This window comes from Cyprinodon tularosa, unplaced genomic scaffold (assembly GCF_016077235.1).
Source record: "Cyprinodon tularosa strain WSP-4 unplaced genomic scaffold, ASM1607723v1 ctg94, whole genome shotgun sequence".
Lineage (NCBI taxonomy): Eukaryota > Metazoa > Chordata > Actinopteri > Cyprinodontiformes > Cyprinodontidae > Cyprinodon > Cyprinodon tularosa.
In genome coordinates, this window is record NW_024039718.1 from 352,668 (window position 1) to 378,737 (window position 26,070).

Genomic DNA, 26,070 nt, shown 5'->3' on the forward strand with positions numbered 1-26,070 from the left:
ATTAAAGTCAGAATTCTGAGATTAATGTCAGAATTCTGACATTTTTTCCCCATATTAAACTGAAATAAAATTTTAAAATCAGTAACTTTTTTTTCAGTGGCCCTAATCCTCTCTCCGTACAGTAAAGCCTTGTATGTACGAGGGAATTTTAAATGCAAAAAATGTACTCCTTAAGCACCACATTTATTTATGTTCAAGTAAAAAACAGACCAATGACGCTGAGGACGCACACGTTGTTAATTCCTACCACCAGGGGGTACTGTTCTATAAGATTTTTTTTTTTTTTCCCCCTTTTTTTTCTTCTTATTCCAGAGTCTGGGATCAGGGGATTAACGTGTGCCGTCCGCGCGGGTGCGTGTGTGTGTATATACCCAGTGAGTGAAAATCACCCGAAGACCGACAGAGACCGTTTTTAACCGTACAAATGTCTCTGTCCTGTAAATACAACGCCTCAAACCCAACGGAATCATCTCATGGACGAGGCGGGACATCGAAAATGAGGGAATAATCGGAGGAGTCGCGCGGCGAGGCTCGTCTGCAGCTACCGTTTTTGTTGAACTGAGAGCGGGGATCACAGCTGCCGCTGCTGCTGGCGACGAAAATGTCGAGAAAAATAGAGAGCAAGCAAGGTAAGTCTCACCCGGGCTGGAATCAAAGCGCACTGCTCCAAACCTGGGATAGTGTAACAACTCGGTCGTTACAGTGGGGCTGTGGATGGATTTAACCCGGGATATGTATTCATAAATCCTCCGGTTAAACGCTGCATGGATGTCTCCAGTATAAATGGTGGTTTAATTGGGCCTCATGGATTGCTGTTTTCTCGGCTATCCAACTGGTAATAAAGCTTCACTGTAACATTATCGCTGGTTTTTGCTGATTTACCATCCATGAAATGAAAAATGTCCTAAAAATAAAGATGCTATGATTCTTAGGGGACTTTACCGGCATTTAACCAGTCTGTTTTCCCTAACAGTCCCATAAAATGTCTCGGTTTAAATGTTTAAAAGCGTTCAGAAGCGTTTTTTTTTTTAAGTGTGAAGAAAAGGCCCAGAATAATTCTGTAAACTGGATGCACGTTACTGAAAATGTTCCTACTACTCGTTTTATCCTTATTTATTGCGGGTTTGTTAGGAATCGGGGCTGGGAGCAGCTAGCCGTTTAGGCTAACGTTAGCTGCGTCGACACCTGGAGTTTGTTCACGCCCAGGACCTCCGTGTGTAGCTGGGGTAAAATGATCTCTGCACTGTGCATGTTTTTATTTGAATGTATTTTATTTATTTATTTTGTTCATGGCAATGGTTTCTTGTTGTGTCTGCCTGCGTGGCTCGTTTCGTATGCAAATAAAGCACTGCATTGCACTCTGGAGCGTGAGTGCAAACAAGGGTCGTCTTAGGTATGCATGCCTTTGGGAAGGGAAACTTTATACCCGCCAGCTACACTTGCATCCCCATTCCAGCAGCTGTCTCTCTCTCTGCCTGGCCCGGTTCAGATGTACAGATCTGCCCGGTGTCTCCCCCATTAACCAGGAGGGAGGGAGGGAGGGAGTGTCACTGAGAGGATGATGACACCCAGTGATTCCTCACAGGCGTAAAAGTTTCCGATTCCTTTCTTGTTATTGCGGACAGATGACTACATATGGTCACAGCTAAATGAAAAGTCTGAAGGAGTGCAGTTTCTGACTCTCACATCTGCTTTCCCAAGCCTTCCTATTTATATTTATTAGGTGGCTTCACTGTTTGTTCCCATCCTACAATCATGAGCAAGGTTTTCCCATTCAGTTTTCTCTTAAAAACAGGAAATACCAATAAAATACTTTCTAGATTCATAAATTAGGTCACAGCAAAACTATTATAGCGATTTAAAAAAGCAATTTTTCTAAATTGACCCACAATTTCAGATCTCAAAGGTGGTTTGTTGCTGCATATCTAATTTTCTTTACAAGAGTTTGCAAAATCGCCTCTTTGGCACAATTGAAAATGCAATGTTCACCTCACAAGGTTTTGATTTCAGATTTTGACTGTCTTAGAGTATGTATATAAATTTTTACCTATGTAAAGTAATCCTTAAGTGCCATTTGTGCCTCTTTATATCTGAACCAGAGGCAGTATCAGAAGAGTATTCTGCAAGACAGCTTAGTTAGAAAAAAATACAATTCAAGTGATATTACCAAACAAACAGGACTGCAGACTTCACATTTCAAACTCTCTATAGCATCTTAGTGATTATTGTGATTGCTAACCAGACCCAGTATGGATTGCCTGTAAATTTAATGAACTCTAACTGTGATCCTCTCAAAAGTCTGCACACATTTCCTAATGCAGCATGAACTGTAACAGATCAGATTACTTTTCAGAAGTGGTAAAACTGCTGTTTTACTGTAATTTTTTCCGCTTCCTGTAGTTTTCTTAAAGCTTCCAGTACCTCTGTGCTGCTTCCTCAAACAGTTCATTAAAACACAAAACAGTAGATTAATTTTGTTTCCGTCGTTAATTCCACACACAAATTTCATTCCACAAATGGTTCTCAGTGCAATCAGCTAGCTCTTATATTGTTTATTTTTGATTGTTGTTCTTTTTTAAGGCAGTGTTTTTTAGTTTCTGATTAGTAGACCGCTAGCCATAACTCATCAATTATTAAATCATCTGATTCAAGTCACTAGCTTTTTTTTTTTTTTGCAGCATCTCTACTTTAAAGATCAAGTTGCATAAGTTCGGATGTGAGATTAACTTCTTTAAATGGTTGCCATAGTGCAAAGATTGTGTAGGTTTATCAATGCGGTGAACACACCAACACCAGAGTCCCACAGGAGAGTAATGGCCAGATTCACTGGCTACATAAACACACTCTTTACTCACCATGGTAACAGTGTCTTAAAGTCGCAGACTTTTTCTCCTCGGAGATGTAAGCACAAGTGTGACCTGGTTTTGGAACCTGTTGTGTTTAGCTTGATTTAGGTATCAGATCCTAAATGTAAAACATACAAAAAAAAAAAAAATAAAAAAAAATGACGTGGCTGATTTATCCACTGTAGCATGAGAAGCCGTTATTTGCACGTGTATCCGCATGACTTCATCTGTTAGGACTGTAATCCATAAACAGATACAGAGTCTTGAGTGTTACCCAAAAAGTTGAGAGCAGCTGACTTGCAAACTTGCTGTTCTGTGATTTCCTTGAGGGAGCGTGGACTGGGTGGAGACAAGTTGAAATTTTAAACACTTTTGTCGGTTAACACACTTCGTTCTCTTTGCAAAGTGTGCCAACTCGCAATATAAGCTGAACATAACCATTTAAAGTATGTTCATCCTCAGCACATCTGCCAATAGTGCTTAAGTTATAAAAAGGAACAAGCAAACAAGGCTCTATTTAGTGTTTTTGTTTATCTTTTCTCATATGTAGTCTTCTTTTGAAGCTAATTTATATGGTTCTACTCTAGCTACGGGCTGCTGCCTATTGCTAATCTATTAAAATGGTCAGTCTTATAGAGTACAGATGTTTTGATCTGGCAACCCTTGAAGGCTTGGATTTTTCTAAGATGCCATTTTACAAACAAATTTAAAGAAAACATCCTCCTCTTTTGTGGCATAGATTAGATCAGAATCAGACTGAGAACAGTGTTTTAATTTATAAACTTTAGTTTATCTCCATTTCAGTTTTGCAGTTTTTAAATAGAATGGGAATGAAATGTTCACAAGATGCACCACCTCAGTTCTACGATGAGATGTTTTTTAATAAACACTTTCTGTGGAAATTATTCCAGGTCTATACATTTACTGAGTTGATGTCCATCAGCTTTTGTGTAGTAAGTAAGGAAAATGTGCAATATAATGGAATATCTTTATTGTATTTTTTTATATTGAAATATCTCATTTAAAAACTGGTTTAAAGGGAAAAAACAAGAAGTCTGTCTTTATCCTATCCCAACCACTATCAGTGTACTTTATTAGAATGCTTTGAGATTGACAAACACAAAGTGAGCATTTCAGTTGTAAGCTGAATGCAATCTTTTATTTTTGTAATCAAAAATAATTATACTTTTGCATGCATATGTATCTTGTAGTTTTTTGACGCTCTTTATTAAAGGCCAGGTTTGGATCTTACTGGATCAGTTCCTTCTCCAGAGCTGTTATGGCTACCGAAAGGAAATGTACGATAACAGACCTGCAAATGTCAGGCTGGAGTTTCTTAGTTGTATTAAACAATTTAGTGAACAGGAAAATAATTTATTTCCAGGTTGAAATGTTATACGTTTTGTCCTGATTTCACTCAGTAAGCACCATTTAGTGATGCAAATTTCTTTTCTAAGATGTTTCCCATCAGCTGGTAAGAGTAGCCTTTTTACTGCAACAAAACTCAGATGACCCTCTCATATCCATGGAATAACTGAGCCAACTTATGCTAATGTAAAAAAGAAAAAAAAAATATTCTAACATTTAAAAACCAATTCCAAACTGGGTTTTCGAAGGTTTTCTGGCTTTTAAAGTGAATTTTATGTAATGTCTCTTTGTGTATTTTATAGTATTTACAAGTAATTGTCTTTTGATGCAGAACTCCACTACTTCCTGAATTTAAGGCAGTTCTTTTGTATCCTGTCTTTCATTACTGGATGAACTGATTAATCCAGGTGTGTCTGGCCATGATTGTTGAGGTCAGGCACACCTGCAATAATCAGTTCATCGGGTTAAAAAAGACAGGAAACCAAAGAGCTGCCTTCAGTTCAGGAAGTAGTGGAACTGTGCATAGAGCCCATTTGGAGCTAAAATTGGTTGTTAAGGATTTGTTTTCATTTGTTCCATTTGTTTTCAGCACCTTTTTGATAAAAAAAAAAAAAACAGTTTCAACTAAAGCAGCCCAGACTGTAAATATTCTCCACACTACTTTTTTTTTTTGGGCAATGCATAATCACTGTCCCACATTGAATAATTATACTGATTTTAAAATAAGGACTTAGGAAAATCTTGCACTTATAACAATTATATTAGTAATGGTTTGCCTGATATTTCTCTATGCACTGTTGACTTGCACGAAGGCTCCGGGTTTGAATTTGATCTGAGGTCTTTCTTAGTTGATGTTGAATGTTCTTCCCCTCCATTGTCTGACTCCAGGTACTCCCACAGTTAAAAAAAAATATGTGTTAGGTTAACTGGCCTATGTCTGTGCGGTATGTTGTTGCAATGGATCAGTTCCAAAATGCATCAATTAGTGCTAGTCTTATTCATATGTGTTTGATTGTTAGAATTCACATCTTAATTAGTCACTATTCCAGCTGTCAAGTTGGACTGCTATCTTTTAGTATTTCAGAATCGGCTCTTGGTAGTTTTGAGATGGTAGAGATGTGAAATTTTGGAGAACTTGATAAAAGCAGGAACAGAATGGAGGCAAATTACTATTTCCTTTTAATCTGTCCCCAGTTATTGCAAAATCTGTATTACTTTTCCCGATAGAGACAGAGATTATGACAAAAGTTTTGGCTCATCAGCGTTGGTCACACAACTGTGGGAGTATCACAGAGTTTTAAAATTAGCTTGCGGACTCCTCTCTGACTGGACAGTGGACGGTAGTAACCAGCCACAGCGGAACTGATCCATCAGTTTCCTATTTTAGACTGCATGCCCCCCCGCCCCCTTCTCTGTAAAGAATGGGAGTGTGGATCTGTGTGTTTAGCTGCAATGCAAAGAGTTAACTCTCTAGCATTCCTGGAGTTAAGGCTGAAGTGTGAGTTATTTAGATGGCTTTGTGCTTTTGAAGTGGTGACTGGTATGCTTTAAGCCTGAAATATATGTTTGTGTGATGTACAGAAATAGCAAGCCCTGCGTGCTTTAGTCACCAGAACTCTGAGCAAGAGCTAAAGAAGTTATGATTACAAAACGCTTCCCGAGACAATTTACCCATCCCACATTGCTGATGAGTTATCCCACTGTTGCACAGGGCAGGCTATGGGTCCTGGTCTGACACGCTGCAATTATTTGGGGTTTGATGGGAGCAAGCTTTTCACCCTCCCTCTACCGCAGAATGAGAGGCCTGCTGTTCCCATATAGGTTTAGCAGTGTTGTAATTACATTTTCTTTGTGCGTGTGTTCTGTGTATGGGAAAGCAAAGAAAAGGGAGGGAATATGGTCCTGGGAGAAAAGATAGAGGGTGGAGAAAGATGAGAGGAATCAAGGCTAAGGACAGAGGGAGAATCGGGTCGAGAAATGGATTGATTGCACGTCTGGTAATGACCGAGCCGAGGCGATCGATGGGAAGTGGAAGCAGTCAGGCATTTGTAACATGAATATTTTCAAGTCCTTTAGTCTTCTGCTTTTTCATCAACATCTTCCTGGGAGACGAAGACTGCAGTAAAGATTGTTTTCAGAGATCTCCTTTGTTAGTCGATGCAAGCTCCATTTGCAGGATTATGAAACGTTTATCGCATCAGGACTCTGAGGATGCTTTATTTGAGGTCACAGAGTCGTGCTGGTCTACACTCTAGTGTGGTCATTTATTCATACAGGTGGCCGTCGCTCTTTGCAAGTAATGGGGTGTCAATCTGGTCCAAGATTAACATTTTTATTCCTTAAAATTTTGATGGATAACTTTTCAGAAACCATTGTTCTGGAATGAAAGCAATACTTTTTAGTTCCTGTTGACTTCTGTCAGGGCTATTTGTGGCTCTTTCCTGCGAGGTGCTATGTAACGAGGGTGAGTCAAATGAGGACGGTCACAAGGACCTATGAATTCATGACTAACTCTCTGCAGTCCAGTTGAGTGATAGCTGTAAAAGCTCAAGGTTGATCAAAAAGACTGAACGTTCAAAAAGCGTGACCATTAATATCACCCCAATTAAACGCTGTGGATTAAGGCTTCTTGCATGGGCAATATAAGCTGGAGGGGCCAGGGGTCCCCTGAGGACACAGACTCATCACTACGGGAGGATGTGGACGAGGACACAGGTAAAGAAAGCATTATTTTTAATCTCATCTAGTCAGAAATTTGTGACTGATTTCCAAATGCAATCTTGCAAATACTAATTTTAGTCTATTTCGATTTCTCTTTAAGTGCTTTAACAAATCCACCACTGAGAATACATTTTAGCCTTTCTGTCACAAGTGGTAAAAATGTATTTACAGTATGTTGGGATCAAGTGCAGACCTGAAACAATTAATCGATTATTGAAATAATCGTTAACTAATTTTGTAATCAATTAATTGTTAACTGGAATATAGAGACTCCAAAAACTCAATTGGAAAAGTTTTAGTTTCACCAGGTGTAATTCTGTAAAAAAATATTTAAGGAACCTTTTACTATCCATTTATTAACTAATTAATAAAAAAAAAAAATAAAAAATCAACAGATTAATCGATTAGTAAAATAATCGTTAGGTGCAGCCCTAGATGCAGCGTCATGTCTTTGTTTGAGGGAAAACCCCTTTTTAAAGAGCTACTGGTTACAACATTGACATTTGAAATTGGTTTCATTGGCTTTCATTATCGCTTATGGTGGCTAACGTTGCTAAATAGCACCCCACATTGAAATCACTGAGATTGTAGTGCCTACATTTAACTTCAGATTTACAAAGGGCGGCTAATATTTAAACATGTGGCATATTTCATGAAATATGGGTCAAAAGCTTTCATGGATAAAACCTTATAACTCTGATGTACTCCATTTAGCCATCCTGTTGTCTGTTGGTAGTGTAGCCTTTTCAGTTTCTGAATAATTTGCAGACGAGATGTAAAAAAAAAAAAAAAAAAACTGTTGGCATTTAAAGGGTGCATTCCTTTGCTTTGTTTGAAGTAAAGCTTTTCAAAAAATATCCAAATATATGTTATTACCTGTGAGCAAAAAATTGATGCCTCAAAGAACTACTTTGAATGCAATATTGGTAAAGTATTATTTTCTAAGTTTCAGGCCAATTATATAGTCAGCCTGTTGGATGGTGAGTCACTACAGAAGATGTCCTCAGCGGACACATATTATGACCTAAATGTCAAAGAGAGTTGGAAGCATATTACACATAAGAAATAATTAGGTAAATGTATATTAATTCCACCAGATGTCTTTATGAGGATATTGAACAACATTTCCATTACATGTTCTTCTCTTTCCGCCCATTAAATTTATTTTCATGATGAATTTATAATTTCATGATGCTGAAAATGACTAAACAATGATTTTCAGGTGTTTGGGTGATTTTACTTTTGAAACATCTTAGATTTTATTTTAATTTGTAGAGATTGGGCACGGGTGAAACGGCAAAATAGATAAATGTTGTTCATTAGATCATAAATTACCACAGTGGTGATGTTAAAGACGTATACGATTTCAAGATTTGGTGCTGTAGAATAGAATGAAAAAAATAAATTCACCAAAAAGAGGGAAGGAGCCTTCAGTTAAATGTTTGCCTTGGCTGTTGCTTGCGTTCTGTCTACAGATGTTTTATTGTGTAAAACAGTGCAGCGGTTTCTCTGATTTCTTTTTTTAACGGCTTTAAACGTCTTGACTCAAATCTTTTGTTATAAGTTTGGAAGACTTTTTTTTTTAAGTTTGTTTTTGTTAAAATAGGTTCACTGGCAGAATAAAGTGCAGGGGACATTCCTTGCTGTGCTTTTTGTGTCATGTGGCTTTACAGACAGTGCTCATTTGCTCTGGTGAAGTTTTGGGTGGACCCAGTCTAGTGAGGCTGCTCTGCAGACCTGCAGCTTTCCATCAGAGGCTGCTACTTGACCTTATCACCTATAGACTGAAGCCGTAGCATCTGTAATCCTAGCACATCCGGTGATGACTTGCCACAGTGCCTGGATGTCATCTTTATAATCTTGTTGCACAATAAGAAAAATAAAACAAAACAGTTGCATCGCTTACAGAGCCATAGTTGCTTTGCTTCACCATGGTAGCTGAGTATGTTTGTTGACCCAAACACAGAGGTTAGCACTGCTTGGTTTATTAATGTTTGTTATGAGCTTGTGCTAACCCTGTCACACTGTGTGAAATGATCCGCCTCGGTGAGCTGGTAGCACGTACAGGCTCCTAAATTAAAGAGTTGAGTCCATTATTGTGTAATTACACAGGACAGAGGGACTTAATTCCTTGTTTTGAAAACACACTCTGATATTCCATCCCAAAAATACATGTATTTAACTACAGTAGTCAGTGTTTGTATCCGTTTTTGCATCATTTGTCTACCCTGATTTGCTCACTGTTTCTAGTATTAGGCCTCTGTAGGCACATATTGGGTCCTAAATGGGTTCAGTACAGGTTCACTTATCAATAGCATTAGCTTAGGAGCTGATTATGTCCCACAGATGTTATTCACACTTATATTCAAAGGGTTTGCAAATTGCATTGAAAATTAATGCTTAGATCGACTTGATACAATTTAGTTTAATGCCAAATAGAATAAAATGTGTGTTTATCTTTTCATTATTTTATCAAAAATCTTCAGAGTGGTGTAGCATACAGAGCAGTCTTTTTTGTTGGTACAACTTCATGATAATGACCTACATTTATTGCTCCATTAGAATACTAACCTTTTATTAGTTTTAAACACAGGAATATAATTTTATTTATTTTAAATTCCCTTAGTCCTGAATGTGGCCAAATTCTACACAAAATGCTTTTCTTTGAAAAAAAAAAAAAAATGCAGTCAAGTTGTTTTATGTCCACTTGTTTAAGTGTCAGTGCCTGGGCTGGCTGTGTCCAGTCATGGAGACCCTGAAGTGGCACCACACAGTCAGGGAGCTGGCACACAATAAAGGGGAAGCTTTACAGTTGCTGCCAGTTTCCAACACCAGTCTAAATCGGGAATGGAAGCAGAAGTTGGCACCGCTTGCAAACAAGCAATGCCACTGCTGTTGTCAAGGTGGACGTGAGCAAAGTTTCTGTGTTTGTTTGGATCCACCAAGATTGGTATCTTAATCCAACCCGAGGCCAACATGGTAACAGTGACTTGCAGACACAAAAATTGTGTCAACAGCTTGCACTGACCCACTTTTTGTTTTATATTTCTCCTCCTGGAAGCTGGTGCATTGGATTAGACAAAGCACCAGTTTGCTAGTGTCTAGTGCCTTAAGAATTTCAAAATAAATGTGTATCTTAAATATGACTAGGTGGATTGATGCATTCATTTTGCATCTATATGATTGGATCATTGATCATTTAATTGATGTATTCATGATTGGGTGACTTATTGTTACACTTGTAATGCTAAGGAGGCAGTTTATTGATTTTGTTCAGGTGTGTAGGTCCAAAGGCAAGTTTAAAAGTTTAAAGAACCTGACTCTAAATCAGAGGAATTTAGTTTGAGGCCCTTTAAGCCACTATTGAGTGAAATGCTTCAATATAGACTTGCAAGTACCTGGCCTAATGTTAGTAATGCTTGTCAAAAATATTGATATTCTAAAAAGTATTGGTCTTCAAACTCTGTACACCAATTTTCTATTCCGTTTATTTATATAGCACCAATTCACAACACATGTCATCTCAAGGCACTTTACAGAAACAGTTCAACCAGATCATTCAGTCAGATTGGTTCAAAGTTTTCTATATAAGAAAAAACAGCTGATTGCATTGACTTGAAGGCAATCATGCAAAGCATGCTTGTAGGGACAGTGGAGAGGAAAACTCCCTTTTAACACAAAGAACCCTCCAGCAAAACCAGGCTCAGTGTGAGCGGCCATCTGCTGCTGCCGACTGGCGTTCAAGGAGACGGAACCAGAATTTTGGCTAATATTGTTTGCTCAAATGTTTGCATATTTCTGCTGTTGTTAATTTTAGATTTCTTGATTATCTGAAGATTTAATTAATAATACCAAAGAAAACCTTTAAAGGAGGAGTCCGGTCATATTCATAATTCAAATTTCTGAAAGTACTCTAAATATGAAATGTTTACATACTGTTCAATAAATGATAAGTGTTTTTAGCTAAGAGTAATTTTTATTTGAATGTGCTTTACTGGAGGCTGTTTTTAACTGAATAACTCTAAATTCATTAAATCACCACAAACTTATTAGTTTTAGGTAAAGATAATGATCCATTGATTATCTGATTCTCCTTTTAAATTTGAAAAAATTTAATTTTATTTTGTATTTCATTGCACACTTATTTAATAGCATCTGTAATTCTGCTGAGAAAGCATGCTCCATGCGGAGATTGAAAAAGCAACATTTGTCATTTTTATTAAAATATTTTTATACTTTTAAATATTTGTCATTGTCTTATCTTCATCATATCCAAAATGGTACGGCGTGTCAAATATTTTTCTGGGTAATGATATAGAGTTAGACATTTTACTATCTTGACAATCCTAAATTTTGTATCTCTGATTGTCACTTGTTGATAATGCAGCTTGGACCAAATTTCAATAATGTACCAGTCTGATCAGCGCATTTGTTTGGAAAAAAAAGTTCTTCTGCCTGAAACATGTAAAATTTAGGGCTGCAACTAAAAATTATTTTGCAAATGATTAATCTGTTGATTATCTTTTCAATTAATCAGTTTAATAATCGGATGGCCAAAGGTTGCTTAAAGAAGACGTTTTGCGAAATTAAACCAGGTGAAAATTAAATTTTTCCACTTAAGGAGTTCTAGAAAGAGCATCTGTCAATATGCTCTTTCTAGAAGTCCTTAAGTTCTAACTCCTTAAAACAAAAAAGACATATATTAAATCAAAATGTTTACTTTTTTTGTTGGGTATAATTATTTCTCATGGTGGGTCGCTCTTTCAGTTAAAGGCATGCTTTATAGTCTCTATACTACTGTTAACAATTGATTACTAAATTAGTTGACAATTATTTCAATAACCGATATATATCACGATGAATCTGTTTAATTGTTTCAGCCTTAGTGAAATTGTATTCTTATATCACCAAATGCACTAACTAAATGTTGAGGTAGAATCTATAAGCTGATCTATCTACGACTGTCTTAAATAAAAGGAATCTACAGCAATACAGTCTCTATTTTTTACTCTAAGGCAAAAAAAAATCACAGATTACTGCAAAAATTTGATTAATTAAATCAGCTAAATAAAATTAGGGCTGGGTGCTTTATTGTATTTGCAATATAATCACAATTTTCAAATCACAGAAGCACTTAACAAGAGCAAGAGGCTAACTTTCTCACTTCAAGCCCTTGGTGGTAACAGAGAATTTGTTGAAGGGGAGAGAGAGCTGCAGCTAGGCATAGGTCCATGCATTCCAGTAGAAGAAAGTACTTTCCTACTCTTTACTGCAACAGTGGATTCTTTTAAAGCAGCTTTCAAGGTCATGAAAACAATGAAACCCTGGAGTGAAACGTCTACATACTGATAGTTGGTGCAAGCTGTAACTTTGCAATTTTTTCGGGGGGAATCGTTCTGTCCTATTTAAAATATGAATTCAGTGAATGCATATAATGGGATGATTGTTTGTTTTTGCTAAGAGTTGTTTAGGTGTTTTTTTTCCTCTTAATATAAGAACTTCAATGTATCAAATAACAAATGTTTATTGAATCTCTATTTAGACACTGATAGACATTCCCTTACCTGTGATCAAAACCAAAAGCAAAAGTAACCACAATGTTTGCTCCAATCATTAATTCTTCTCTGCTTTACTACAGATAATAACAAGCAAACAAAACAATAGGTTTTAAAAGTACCCGCCAGATTATTTTTGTTTGTTTGTAATGTATCAGCTATATAGCACCTTCGTGTCAGTCCTGTCCAGCGTTTGCTGGAAGTGTCAAGAAGTTGACAAGCAGGCCTCTGTACAGACAGAATGAGCTTTGTGCAGCACTAACAGGAGGAGAGTGGTACCACTCCTCACTGCTTGAGGCCATTTACTTTTTCCTATGCTTCTGTCTCTCTGGATCTGTGTTTTCTACTCGGCACTGAAGTGATTTGCTCTATTTTAGCTGTTTGTCTCTATGAGCGAGATCCATCCGTTTCTCAAGTGCTCTATAGTGAATGTTTGCTTTGTTTTCCCCCTGCCAAACGGCTGACATTTTCACCGAAATCCGTATTTAACCAGCAACTCGGTGTTGTTTTATATTAGTTGTTGCAGTGTCTTCTTCTGTGCTGTTTGATGTCAGAGATACTGACAAGAGGGGTATTTATAGTTCTTTGTCGTTATTTAGTCTGCTGGTTTCACCCAAGGGGAGCCTGCTGGCTGCCAGTAGGTGTGCGCTGATTCTGCCCAAAGATTCAGCTCATAAAGGAAGCTTGAAATGAAATGCTAAAAAATATGCAGCAAATCACAAAGCAGGAAGGTCACTTGAAGGATCGGGCTGCTTTGTGCTTTTCAGCGTTTCTGGGATAGTTTTGTGGCACAAAGTGCTGCTTGGTGTTCTTCATGTTTCTGTCTGTGTGCCTGCCAGGACTTTTAAATGAGGTTGTTTGAGAAAGCCTTGAGAAATCCAGAGGCCATTTTTCAGGCAGCTCTTGACTGAAGAGGGAGTGGCACTCAATGATGGAGACAGGGGACAGGAAATTTTACCAGTGCCTTCGGCTTCAGTAGGGAAGGAACAGGAGGGGTGCCTAGGATGGTGTGTATGCATGTGTTGTATGGTTTCCCATTTTCAACAATTTGCATCATACAAGTTTACACCCCACCCTTCCAGGAAACTTGGTGAGAGTGTGCCAATGCTAAATACTATTATTACTTGTGTTTGCTGAGCTGAAATAGTGAAATTTGCCCTTTTGTACAGGACAGAGCAGTTATTTACTATAAGCATATTAAATTAGCAAACTGTCCAGATTTATCTCAGGATTCTAAACGAAAATACGACAGCACCACTGTATGAAATGCATTCCCTTCTTTACCAGGATGTCCCCGCCTTAACCTTTTGTCCTGATTTCAACTTTATACCATATCCATCATCCATGAAGTTTGCACAATATAGCTTTGAAACAAATCAGCCTTTTCTACATTAACAGGTTTGCTATACTTCATCTCTGCACCACCTCACTACACCAGTCTTAACCAGTTCCTACCTTTTCTCAATTTATTACTTTTTAATGAAATCATGCAGATATGTTTAAAATATATAGCTCTAAAGCAAACAATGTTTTCTGTAAAATATTTTGTGTTTTATGTACATTTAGTAAACATCATGTTCAGCGATAGAAGCTAGATAAGTTAGAGGCTTAAGCAACATTACAGTAGTTTGCATTTTCTTGTACTTTTTTATTTATCATTCTGTATAGAAAAGTGAGGCATTTACAAAGATTGGTTTTCTAGACTTACATTAAGTTATTCTAATTAGATAAAGGCTCCAAATGTAGACTAGAAGCATCACAGTCTAAAATTGAATTTTCCGAAACAAGAGTTTTACATTGTGGCTCGAAAGGTGTTGGTTTTTTTTTTTTGTAAGCTTTCAGACTTTCACATATTGCTGAGAGAGGAGAGCAAATGCTGACCAAGTGATTGAGGTATTTGCCGTGTCTGTTTTACAAAGCCGAGTCAAAAAACATTCCTAAGACAATCGCAAAACAGCTGCTTTACATTAGCCTCATCTTCCAGTCGACATTTTGGTGTCAAGCTTAAAATCCTTAATTTGATTAAGCTGCTGCTGTCAAGTCGTACAGAGCAAGATGCAGACTCAAAGCTTTAGTGTGGTAGTGTTTTTTTGTTTTGTTATAAAAACAAGATTCAGGAATGAAACATGACTTGGATTCAACTAAGCCGGTGCCAAAGATAGAAATGTCTTGTTTAGAGTAATTACAGACAGGCAGAATATTGTAACCTAATTAAAGATGTCAGAAATGTGAGCATTATTGTTTAATTTGGATGCTCAGATTATATGGATCATAACTGTTTTACAAACTCACAGTAGAATAGTGCCTTTCCCACTCTTTTGTTTACTTATTTTTGTTCACACTGACTTAAAGGAGAAAAAAAAAGCCAGAACAATCAAAAGTCGAATGTTTCCGTGCCATAGACTCTGTTTTGCTTGTCACTGGTGCTTTTGAAAACTCAGGCCCTGGGGCATTTCACCCTGCTTTTGCTTGTGGTTGAATGTCTGTTAGAGACTGTTGTCTGCTTATTTGTTTATTTTACTGGAGGTAGATGTGCGTGTGAGCGCCCATGTGTTCCTTTTGTACATTGTACAATTGAATCAGCTACACCTTAGGGTTCACTGCATAGCTTTCAATCCAGCCCCTAATAAAGGCCTTTGCCAGGAGCTCCCATGAACATGTTTCATTAGCCTGTCCAGTGGCCATAATGAGATGTCGACCCATATTGAAACCATCCGATATGTTCTCCAGCTGCCAGAGAGGGCAGATTGTCTGAACTCATGCATAATATTGTAGAGGTCGATTATAAAGCACGCAGAACAAAGGGTTAAGGTTTACTTTTTCAACTGTGCCTACAAATGTTGTTCAGCTGAATGTTACTTCTGAACCTTTAAAAGGAAACTGTATTCTTGCAAATTGTTTTGTTAAAAACCAAAACAATGTTGCGTGACGTTTGAAGTTAATCAGAGATTGTTGTAATTGAAGACTTTTTGAGGAAATGAAAATCCTTGTACTTCCTAATGCAAGAACTCTTGAAAGTGCAATGAAAGGGGATGTGGTTACTTTTTTTTTTAATATCACCAGATACTGACGCATACACATTTGTATTGATTTATAAAGATCTGTTTAGTTTATTCTCAAGATGAAACCAAAAACATTAACTTTCTGTTCAGTTTGATCTGAACATTTACACTTATTTTATTTATATAATTTAACCACTAATTAAATAGATGACTGACAGTCTTTATATGCGGCAGAAATTATATTGACCCACTGCCCTCAATATCTGGAAAACATCTATTATATCTAATAGAAGCTTTTAAACCGAGAGTTTGTGTGTTGTAGCTTATTTTGAATGGTTTTTATGGATGAAATGCGTGATTTTATTTCTTGTTCTTTGCTTTGTTTATCAAGCTGTTGTAATGATAGACATATAAAATTTGCCTGATGGGAAATAAAGAAGACCAAAAAAATTTATTTGTATTGTGAGCTGCACCTTGTGCCATAAATAATTTGTTTTATGTTAGCTATCACCGCTGTTTCAAGCAAGCACACTGAAAAACCATAAGTGCCTCACTAGGGGTGTAAATCACATCCATCATGGCGATTCGATTCAGTATCGATTTCCTGACCCAACAATTCGATTATTTTCGATACTTAAGAATACACCACGATTCGATTCGATTAATCGGTTCATTTTTTTATTTTTAATTATTATTATTATTTTTTTTTTTTTACACCTTACAGGCTAAACAAAGTTTCAAGTTTGAAATAAATCATTATGCATTTTCTTTAGAAACAACAGCAAATAACAGAAGTAGAAAAGTTGCATCAAAAAATACTGCAAAAATACTGCACAATATCAGTGTAATGAGTTCAATGCAATACCTCGGCTCCAGAGAAACTGTCCAACATATTTTTTTAGAATGTAATAAATATATTCAGGAAAGAGGGATGTTGTGTAGAGAGTTAGACAGGAATAAAAATAAACTAGATATAAGGGAATTGTTTCAAAGGTCATCTGGGGATGTAGTTTTTGGTAGTATTTTTAATTTTCTAAGAAGAACCGGTAGGAAGGTGGCGGTAATGCACCTATAAGTTGTTTGCCAACCGCCATTAAAAAAAAGAAGAAGAAGAAGAAGGCTCCAGAGTGTTGACGTCACCGCCCCCTTGAGAGACGCTCCGCTGCTCCTCTCCCAGATTGTAGCTGACCGCAAACAGTGCACCAGACAGGAGGCCGGCTTGTTTTGTTTTTATGACCGAAATTGCGGAAAACAACTCGTGAAGTTTGACCCGCTAGAAGAGCGAGGTGCGCGAGAACGCTGGGAGCCTTTTTCCAGCTGAATCTCCGCTCTTTTTGCCCCATTGTCCCTCCGTCGTCGGACTAAACTCGCCCCCACTTCCTCATCGCCTCGGCCGTATCTAGACCCACAGCGTGTAGCCCAGACCACGCTTCAATACTGAGCATAATTTAAAAATGTCTGTGTGAAGCTTGCTGCAACAAACTGCTGTAAGAGTATAACCAGGAAGCGCGGTAGGAGGGCAAAATAGGTTTAGCGGCACCGCAGCACGGGAGGGAGAATTACGCCCAGGAGCAAATGGATAAAAATAGACCGGAGGAAAAAAAAAACATGAATCGATTATCTTGCGGACGTGTCGATGCATCGGATCGTCGGCTTTTGGATCGATGCATCGATACAAAACGATTATTATTTACACCCCTATGCCTCACCGAGGTGTTAGATGCAATTCTTGTTTAAACTTTCCGTGTTTGAATCATTAGTCTAGTCACACATCGTATTTCAAAATATTTCATATCTAAGAAGGAAACATTTTTTTTTTGTTTTTGTAAATTTAATACCTAGTTAGAACTATTCCAAAAATGAATATTGAACCAGGATTTTAGCTTGTAAGGGACAAAAGTTGAGATGTTTTTTTAATTAAACGGTAAATATGGTGTCTTTCAGTGATCTCTTTTCAACTTTGTGCCCGATTTAATTAGGGAGCAACCCTTCCCAAACGTATATACCTTGAGTGGTTGTGTGTATGATGCAGTGTTTTGTAATATTGATCCGATTACAGATCGTCTTTACAGAGTGCCCTGCTCTGTTAATCATGGATGATCATGCTGTCTGTTCTCATGCAATGCATCATGCTAAGGAACTCCATCACCACACTGTTTATTTGTGAACTGACCCATGGCTGCTGGTTCTGCTTTGCTGGTCATTGACACACTGAAGGATATTTTTGTTTGAGCTGCTGACAGAGTATAATAGCGGCTGTGGTGGAATTTAGCACAACCGAGATAAAGAGAAAAAAAAAATGGAACACATGCCTTGGGTATGCATGGACAGTGACTAAAGAAACTCTTCTTCTGTGTGAATCATATTTTGTTCCTGTAAAAACCTCAAGTAGATCACTTTAGTGAAGCATTGCTCACAGAGTGAGCAGGTTCTCCTGTTCAGACATGCTTGTTTTGATTCCAGAATCATTCCAATAAAACTTTTTGGAGAAATCCAATAATATACACTGCCAACTGTGTACATAGACCTCATAGAAAGCATTTGTTGTCATTTACTTTTTGAGTTTACAGAACACAATATATGTCAAGGAGACTGAGCTTTTAGCATCCGCTGTAAGTCATTTGGTTGCTCAGTAAGTGGACCTGATTCTCTCAGTCTCCCTGTTGCTTTCTACTGAACACTAAGCCTAAACAGCACAGCTGGAAGGCTATAAAACACACCATTGGTCTTCTGTCTCCATTACTTCTTAAATCAGCTGTAAGCCATGTTCCACATCACCCCTTTTTTTTCTTCACTACAACCCTAACAGTGTAGCTTTGGATGCCCACATTAGTGAAGTACAATGTTTTGTCTAGTGCTGCATGTTCTCTGCTTGGAACCAATGAGAAATCTTTTTAAGTAAATGTAGCTTAACACCTGTGACTTCTTAAATAGAGAGATTAAATACTTTGAATTAAAGAAATAACTACCAGTTTCTACTGCCATTAGAATAAACAACTCTATCTCTAATGACAGGGATGATAGTGTTTTATGGTCTGTTCCTAATCTGCACATCTGACTGGCTGGCTAACTTTATCTGAAGATATTATTGCCAAGAAAATGTTTCATTGTACACCATATATATGTTAACCCAATTTTGTACTTTTGTTTTTAAATATTTTATTCTATTTATTTATTTTAGTTTTTATATGTTTAATCACTCTGAAAAAGATTCCCTGCAGGGATTAATAAACACATTTCGATTGATCTTCCCAATTCAAACTTCCTGTATCCCGGTTTGATTTCCTGCTGGTATTTTTTTGGTGTTTATTTCCATTTCCACCATTTGTTGCTATAGACATAGATAGTATGTGTTCTTATTTAAAGACCAAGAGTTAACTTATTAGTTATTGCTGATTTATATGTATTTAAGAACTTGAATATAAGAATAAAATCTTAAGCAGTGTTTTTGGGCTTCCTATTTAGGTACAATCATTATTCTTTACAATGAAAGCAGAGGCAGCCATGCTACATTTTAGTTCTACAGTAGAAAGACGAAATGATTTATTAAATTCTGTATACAATCTTCTTAAAGGCACCTTTGCTGTCTGATTTATTGATTAATCAAAATCGATATATTCAGAAGCAACATCTGAGACAAGTTTTGATGTGAAAATTACATCCAAGATTGTTTAACAAATAAGTAAAATACCTTCATCAGAAGTGTGTCTCCACTAGTCACCTTATGTCTCCATGGTAACATGTACTTTACAGGCCAATGGTTTACTGGAGTCTCAACCATTTCCATTAATGATTTGGGATTTTACTTAAAAATGTGCCACAGCAGCAGGATCTAGGATTTGCAGCAGACCCACTTGTCTTCCTTTAGACAGTACGGTTTTAGCTGCTAGCCTGCTGGTACATCTCTGCAGTCAGAGATGTTGGTGTGGAGTCGGTCCAAAGGAAAAACACAGCATCCACTTACTTCCTGGTTCGTGCTAGAGTATGTGGGTACTCTTTGCTCAGCTTAATCAGCCAATGGCTTCTGTTTAATATCAAACTGTCTATCATTGATCATTACTGACTAAAGGTTTTACTAATTACTTCTGGGGAAAAATTAATCTGTTGCATTTTTCTATCTCCTGTTAATTTTCATGTCTTTGAAGAGAGAAGTCAAAATTTCTTTAGAAAAAAAGATAACACTTAAAAGAGCCTTAACCAAAGATGAACTTATCAGACTTAAAGTTGTCTATCGTTCCCAATATTAAAGAAAACTCTAGATCAGATATTGGTGAAAATAGGCCCTATCCATGGGGGCAGATCGATTTAAGTTATTTCTATATTAATTATTGAAGTTATGTTAATCTCTTGAATAGCAGAACAGTTAACCACATTTGGACACCTGCCTTTGATAAGAAATCCAGTACATTTCAACCCTTGAAATCCAAATTCGAACAGTGTACTGTTTTTATGGTTTTTAATGGTTCTGACTTTTTATACTAATCTCTAATTGGCCTTTCACACGTGTACTGTGCGTGTATTTCTTACATTGTAGATAAATAGATAGGTGGATAGATATCCCCACTTTAGGTCAAATAATGACCTTTTCAACTCTTCTTTCACTCCTCGCAGCATTCACACACTTTCATAGACATAAAGTCGAAGAGATGACAGCTGTTTGTGTAACCTGAATCGCAACCTCTCCTCTGTATCCTTTCACCCTGAATCATTCTGTTCTAAGGATGGCAGGAACCTATGATGGACTGAACAGCTCTTCATATGGATAACAACTTGACTGTTGTTATCCATATGCTCAAGACAGTTGGAAAAACACAAAGCCACTCACCTGTATTCACCACCAAATCCAGTTTACATTAAAGATCAGGTTTTTTGTATCCCGTTCCATTTTTTTCTTACAGAAAAAAATGGAACGGGATACATTGATTCTGTAAGAATCAATGTAAAACCATCATTGATTTATATTTCTTTCTGACATTGGTGCTTTATTACTTAGTAGCAGAGCTGTTATCACAACATCCGTGTAAGGAAACCATTACTATAAAATAAGGTTTGGCTACCGTTTCAAAGCTATGGTAACCATATTGTGGGTGTGTTAGTTGGTATAGTTAGCATTATTAAGATGTTCATCTGCGTGTATGTCTACTCACAAATGTAGATCCATAAAATAATGGTAAGATTCTATCATTTACTGCTCAAACTACTACAAAGGATAAAAGCAATTCACTTTTATGTATTGCCTTCAGCCTTCCTGTTATCTGCTGAAAGTCTTGCTCTTGTTTTTTATGTGAGAGCTCTGATTATTCAAACAAAAGGCTTTCTTTAAAACAGGTTCAATGCTTTCTGTGCTTTACCTTAATTCTGATGAAGGACTTATTTTCTGTAATGCATACACACCGAATAGTGTTCAGTTGGACCAGCGTTACATTAGTTAACACTTACACCATATATGCGCCAAATAACAAACACACAAACATTTTCTATATGTAGGGTGTGTGCTTATTTATTGTGGAACAAATCCTTGCCTCAAGCAACTGAAATGCTCTGTCGACTCTTACGCCACTAATTGATGTGTTATGTTTTGTTAAAGGTTTGTGTTAAAGATTTGTTTTAAAAGTCTAGAAGTATTTAAGCGAAATTTAATGGCTACAATAGCCTATTTGTTCACTAGCTCACTGGATTTTTTGACTCTGTCAGTCAGATTAAGCTGTCTGATGAAAGTCAAAAGGAAAGAAGGCTCACATTGATAAAAAAAAACAATTCTATCCATATCTATAGATAGATATGTGTGTGTGTGTGTATATATATATATATATATATTTTTTTTTTTTTTTTTTATTTGAGCTTTCTTTCCCTCTTTTGCTCAGTCTATGACTAGGCTGATTCACTACCAGAGGCGTTATAATCCATGATCTCACCCGGCTATAACTTTGGCCAGCAGCAGACAGGAAGCCAAAGCGACCCAGAGCAATGGCTGCTGAAGGGTGAATGGTGAGAGGAGTGCTTGAATGTAACAGAGAACCTCGCTGTATTTCCATTTCTAGTCACAGATTGTTATATTCCTTATGGCCATGTAATGCTCATGTCCATTTCTGATGGCAACAGTTTCTGGGGTTGTGAGGATGTCTGAGGAAGCAGTTATATCAAGCATGATGGTAAATCGTTTTACTTATCAGTGTTCCTCCTGTCTGCAGCTGCAGACTTAGACATGATACTTGTGGGAGTTTTTAACTGAACTGAATGTTGAGCCGATTGTCACTCTCGGTCGCTGCCCTTATGGCTCTGCTTTAGTCCATTCCCTGAACTGAAGTTTATAAAGATTATAGGAAGAGGAATTTTTTCCAAGGTTGTTTTGGAAAGAAAATATTATCTGTAAATTAGTAGCTTAGTAAGTCGATTTGTTTTTTTTTAATAGGGCAGCATGATTTTTGCCCAAAACCACAAGCATAAACATGTTTGACCTTAGAGTTTTGTTTTCATGGCCTTGAAAGCTCTCGCCTAGAGCCCATCACCACAGGACTTTAATGTTGTTTAAATCGGCCATAAACCAACGTAAACAATTTGACTGCCACCTAAAGGGTTGGAGGGAAGAATAAAAAAGTTGTAATATAACATTAACATAACGTAAAGAAAATGAATATTCATAAATTTAGTTGATATTGTTAATACAATTAATAGTCCTGTCCTAGGTAATACAGTCTCTTGTAATAATGCTAAGCCAGTATGCCAATAATTTACCAGACTAAATATTGCTAAGGAATGCCATAACTCTTTTCTAATTAATTCAAAAGGACATGAGTTCACAAGTTGCATGTCAGTGTAATATTCATCCTGTTGGATGTAGTCTAATGTTGGGTGATTGAACAAATCTATCGACCATGGACAACAGACACGCCCTTCAACGATTGTTTTCTTAACAGCTTTTTTTAATGTATTTTTTTCACCGTGCAGCAGCAACTTATCTACTTAAACTAGAGACGGAAGAACTGGTCAAAACTACAGACTAGCTTTTTTAATTCAACAATCAACCCAAAACCAGTAATAGTCTTTTTTTTTTTTTTTTTTTTTTTTTTCAGAGAGAAAATATGGTTTATTTACAACATACATCATTACCTATATGACCATTATGTGATGGTCTGATTTTGTTTGTCCACTTTTGTATTTAAAAAGAAGCTTATCTTAAAAAAAAAATACCACATTATAAATGTTTCCCCTTATTTTCAAACAAGCACAAGATTTCCTTCTGCAGAGTCATAATACATTGATTCAGACACTGGTTTACATGAAGATGTTGTCCCTCTTCACCATCTTTATTTTTCTGCAAAATTGCTATGTTTCCTTCCCTCTCATTGTAACCTCCCAGGCTGACTAGTTGGTGTTTTTTTTTTTTTAACTGTTACTTGTTATTAGGGCTGTTCCTAATGATTATTTTGCAAATCGATTAATCTGTCAATTATTTCTTTGATTATTAAACGGATAGCTAAAGATTCCTTAAAGGAGACTTTTTATGAAATCAAACGAGTTGAAACTCAATCTTTTCAAATTGAGAACTCCTGGATAGAGCATAATAAGAGACAAAACTTTTTTTGTCTTAATTGCAAAATATTTCCATGTATTTTTTACAAAGTTTCTCCTCTATACTCTCTGTTGACATAATAACTCCTCATGAAACCAGCTATAATGTCGTTGTTTGTTTTGAACTAGCAAAGGCAGCGCATTTATGTGTGGAGAATTATTTTGGCCTCCATATGCATGTGACTGATTTGACCTATTTGGAAACTGAAAACTAGGTCAAATGCATGTTAAAGGTAAGGAGGTGCCAAATGGTACAGATCCAGTAACTCTGCAGAATATTAAATCAGCTTTGTGTAAAAAAAAAACATCCCTTACCCTCACAAAGCAGCCTGTGCTACTTTTTCTTTCTGTAGATCACAAAATACTTTGATTTTTTTTCTTTCCAAGTGTACTATTAAAAAGAAGAAGCGTTCATTCCGCTTATCCCTCGTGCAACTATGAATGAAGGGGTATCGCTACTGGGACCATTGCTCATCAACATTTTTAATGGGACACACAGCCATCTTTGGCTGCCTCAGCGCTCTTTAGCTTCTACTCAGGGCTGAAGATGAGGAGGATTAAGGGCGGGGAGCAGGAACAGAGAGGAGGATATGTGCACCACACGTTGATCGATGGTGCAGATGAAAGCTCTGTGCGGCTGGAAGTGTGTTGCGTGCCGTTTCCCTGCTGTTGATGGCTGTTCAGCATTTAGTGTTTTTGTGCTGCTTGCTCTGGAATACCTGATCCGGCTGTCGTCCCGCTGAGCGGAGATCATGGCAGATAGAGTTGTAATTTTGTCACTGATAAAACCCACACTTCCTGCTGACTCCCAGGCCTATTATTAGCTTTTTATCTTATGAACTACTTATAATGGGCTAGAGATGTAGAAAGCAATAAAAAGGTGAAAGCAGCCATGAGTGAGCAGTTGTTGAACAAAGTTCTCATTCTTTAAATGCATGTTTCTGTCACTCCTGTAAATGCATCAAATTGGTAAAGGAGTTAGTGATGATTGTTAGTCGAGCACAATGGAGTAATCGCATTACTGTGTTTATTCCTCCAGAGTCAATACTAAGAGTAACAATGTTTTGCTGTAACTGCATCAGCTACAAGCCTTTTGGGAGTTCGTCTCCTAGATTTTCACATGCTCTGACATTGTAGCTCTTCCTGTTTTATAAAAATAGCTTAAGCTCAGTCGGATTGGATGCAGAGTGTCTGTGTACATCAGTTGTCTTGCTAATGCCTCCATTAAGTCTGTGTTTAGCACCATCTCTTTCCATCAGTTCTGAGCGGCTTCCCTGCCCCTACTGAAGTAAAGCATCCCCACTGCATCTTGTAAAGTATTCACTTTTTAAATTCAGCTGTTTCCATCGTCTGCATATGCAACAAATTAAAAAGTAATCTAACTATAATAAGCTAGAGTTGGTGTGCCACAGATCTTTTTGGTGTCATTGCTTTCATTATGGCCACGTTTATCTGCTCTGTTCCTGCCTTTCACACGCACACAGCTGGAAGAATCTTGACTGTCCAGCAGATTTATATGCAAGGCAAACAGAACAGATGAAATGCAGATGCTGCACATACTTCATAAAAAAAAAAGAAAAATCCCTGGTTATATCCCCATCTTAAGATTCCAATTTCGTTCCGGCATCTCGCTTGTGTCCACATCTGATCCTTTCTTTAGCTCAGTTTCACAAGAGCATTATTGTGCTGTCGAGCTTTAGTACTTCATTGAGCTTGTGCCATCTGTTTAAAGATAATTTCTTCCCCCTAAAGCATGTTTACGCCATCACTGACCACTCGACTTCCTCTTGTTTTCCGTCTGTCCACAGATTCTCAACGGTCCCATCTGTCCACTTTCACCATGATACTAAAGGACAAATTCCACTCCCCCAAGATCAAGAGGACTCCATCCAAGAAGGCAAAGCAGCTACAGCCAGAGCCAGCAGCCAAGAGTACAGAGAAACCTGCCAATAAGGTGATAATGCACCTTGTTACCCAACTCTTATGAGAAATTGATCTCTTTACATACCTTTTGAGTGTGTTTGTGAGTTTGTTGTTTTCCTGTTTAGTGTTTTGTTTTCCTCACATTGAGCTGTTCTATGTGAGATTTTCCCTGTGAGTTCCCACAGAGTTTCAAGCATAATGGAAGCTGGCTCCACTACAGCAGGCGTTTTAACTTTGCCTACTTCCCATATTAGAATCTCTGGTCCATCTGTAGCCTTTAAAAGTATTAGATGATTTTTCCAGCGTATTGCAGAGGTGTTAGGGACACTTATATTTTGATTGTCTCAGACTAGCTCTGAAACATTTAATCAGCTTAATCAATTATTGAGATAATCATCAATTTATTAATCAATTAATCATTAACTGGTGACCCGCTAACACATGTAATAAGCTTAAAAAACAGCTCACTCAATGCATTATTTATGCCAGAGTTGTAAAAAATGTATAAGTTTTGTTTTTAAGATGATAATTTTTTTTTGTCCATTAATAAGCTATGTGAAGAACTCCTCAATGGGCATAGTTTTAGCGTCATCTGATTTAAATTCTGTCTAAATTCTTCTTTAAAATCCCTTTTTCTATTTAATTAATTTATAAAAATATTAACAGAAAGATCATTTAGCAAAATATATTAGTTGTTAGGTGCAGGCTTACTTCAGACCAGTAATAGTTTTGTTACAGATATCGAGAAAGTGTATATGAAAGTTTTTAAAATCTATTTACAAAACCATGAAAATGTTTTATGTCTTATATATTATTAATGAGATCCCAGTGAAAGAAAATGTCCTAGATTGTGCTTAGCTTTTATGAGACATATGGTCTTTATTTCTTGCTTTTCTGGCTTGACTCTGAGGTGAGGAAGGGAAGGACTAAGATTAAACAATTGTGTCTCGTATCTACTTTTAGTCTGTTGATTTAAAAATTAAAAAAAACAAATACCATAGTGGTCAATTGGATTATTTTAAGGCAAAAAAATGTTGCCCTCAACTAAAAAAAAAAAAAAAATGGAGAAGCAGATTAACTGAA

General features: G+C 37.0%; 1 protein-coding gene across 8 annotated transcripts in view; it reads left to right on the top strand.

The window, feature by feature from the left end:
* The first annotated feature begins 301 nt into the window (after positions 1–301).
* rapgef1b (Rap guanine nucleotide exchange factor (GEF) 1b) overlaps positions 302–26,070 on the top strand; it is a 49,588-nt gene continuing 23,819 nt past the window's right edge. For 3 of the 8 annotated variants that reach the window (XM_038275058.1, XM_038275062.1, XM_038275061.1), the window contains exons 1-2: positions 303–629; positions 24,873–25,018. In XM_038275058.1, the coding sequence (XP_038130986.1) occupies positions 602–629; positions 24,873–25,018 (174 nt within the window). In that variant the 5' untranslated portion in view covers positions 303–601. Of the gene's footprint in view, positions 630–24,872; positions 25,019–26,070 lie in introns of all 8 variants that reach the window. The other 5 variants (XM_038275063.1, XM_038275064.1, XM_038275065.1 and 2 more) reach the window with 2 other exon arrangements.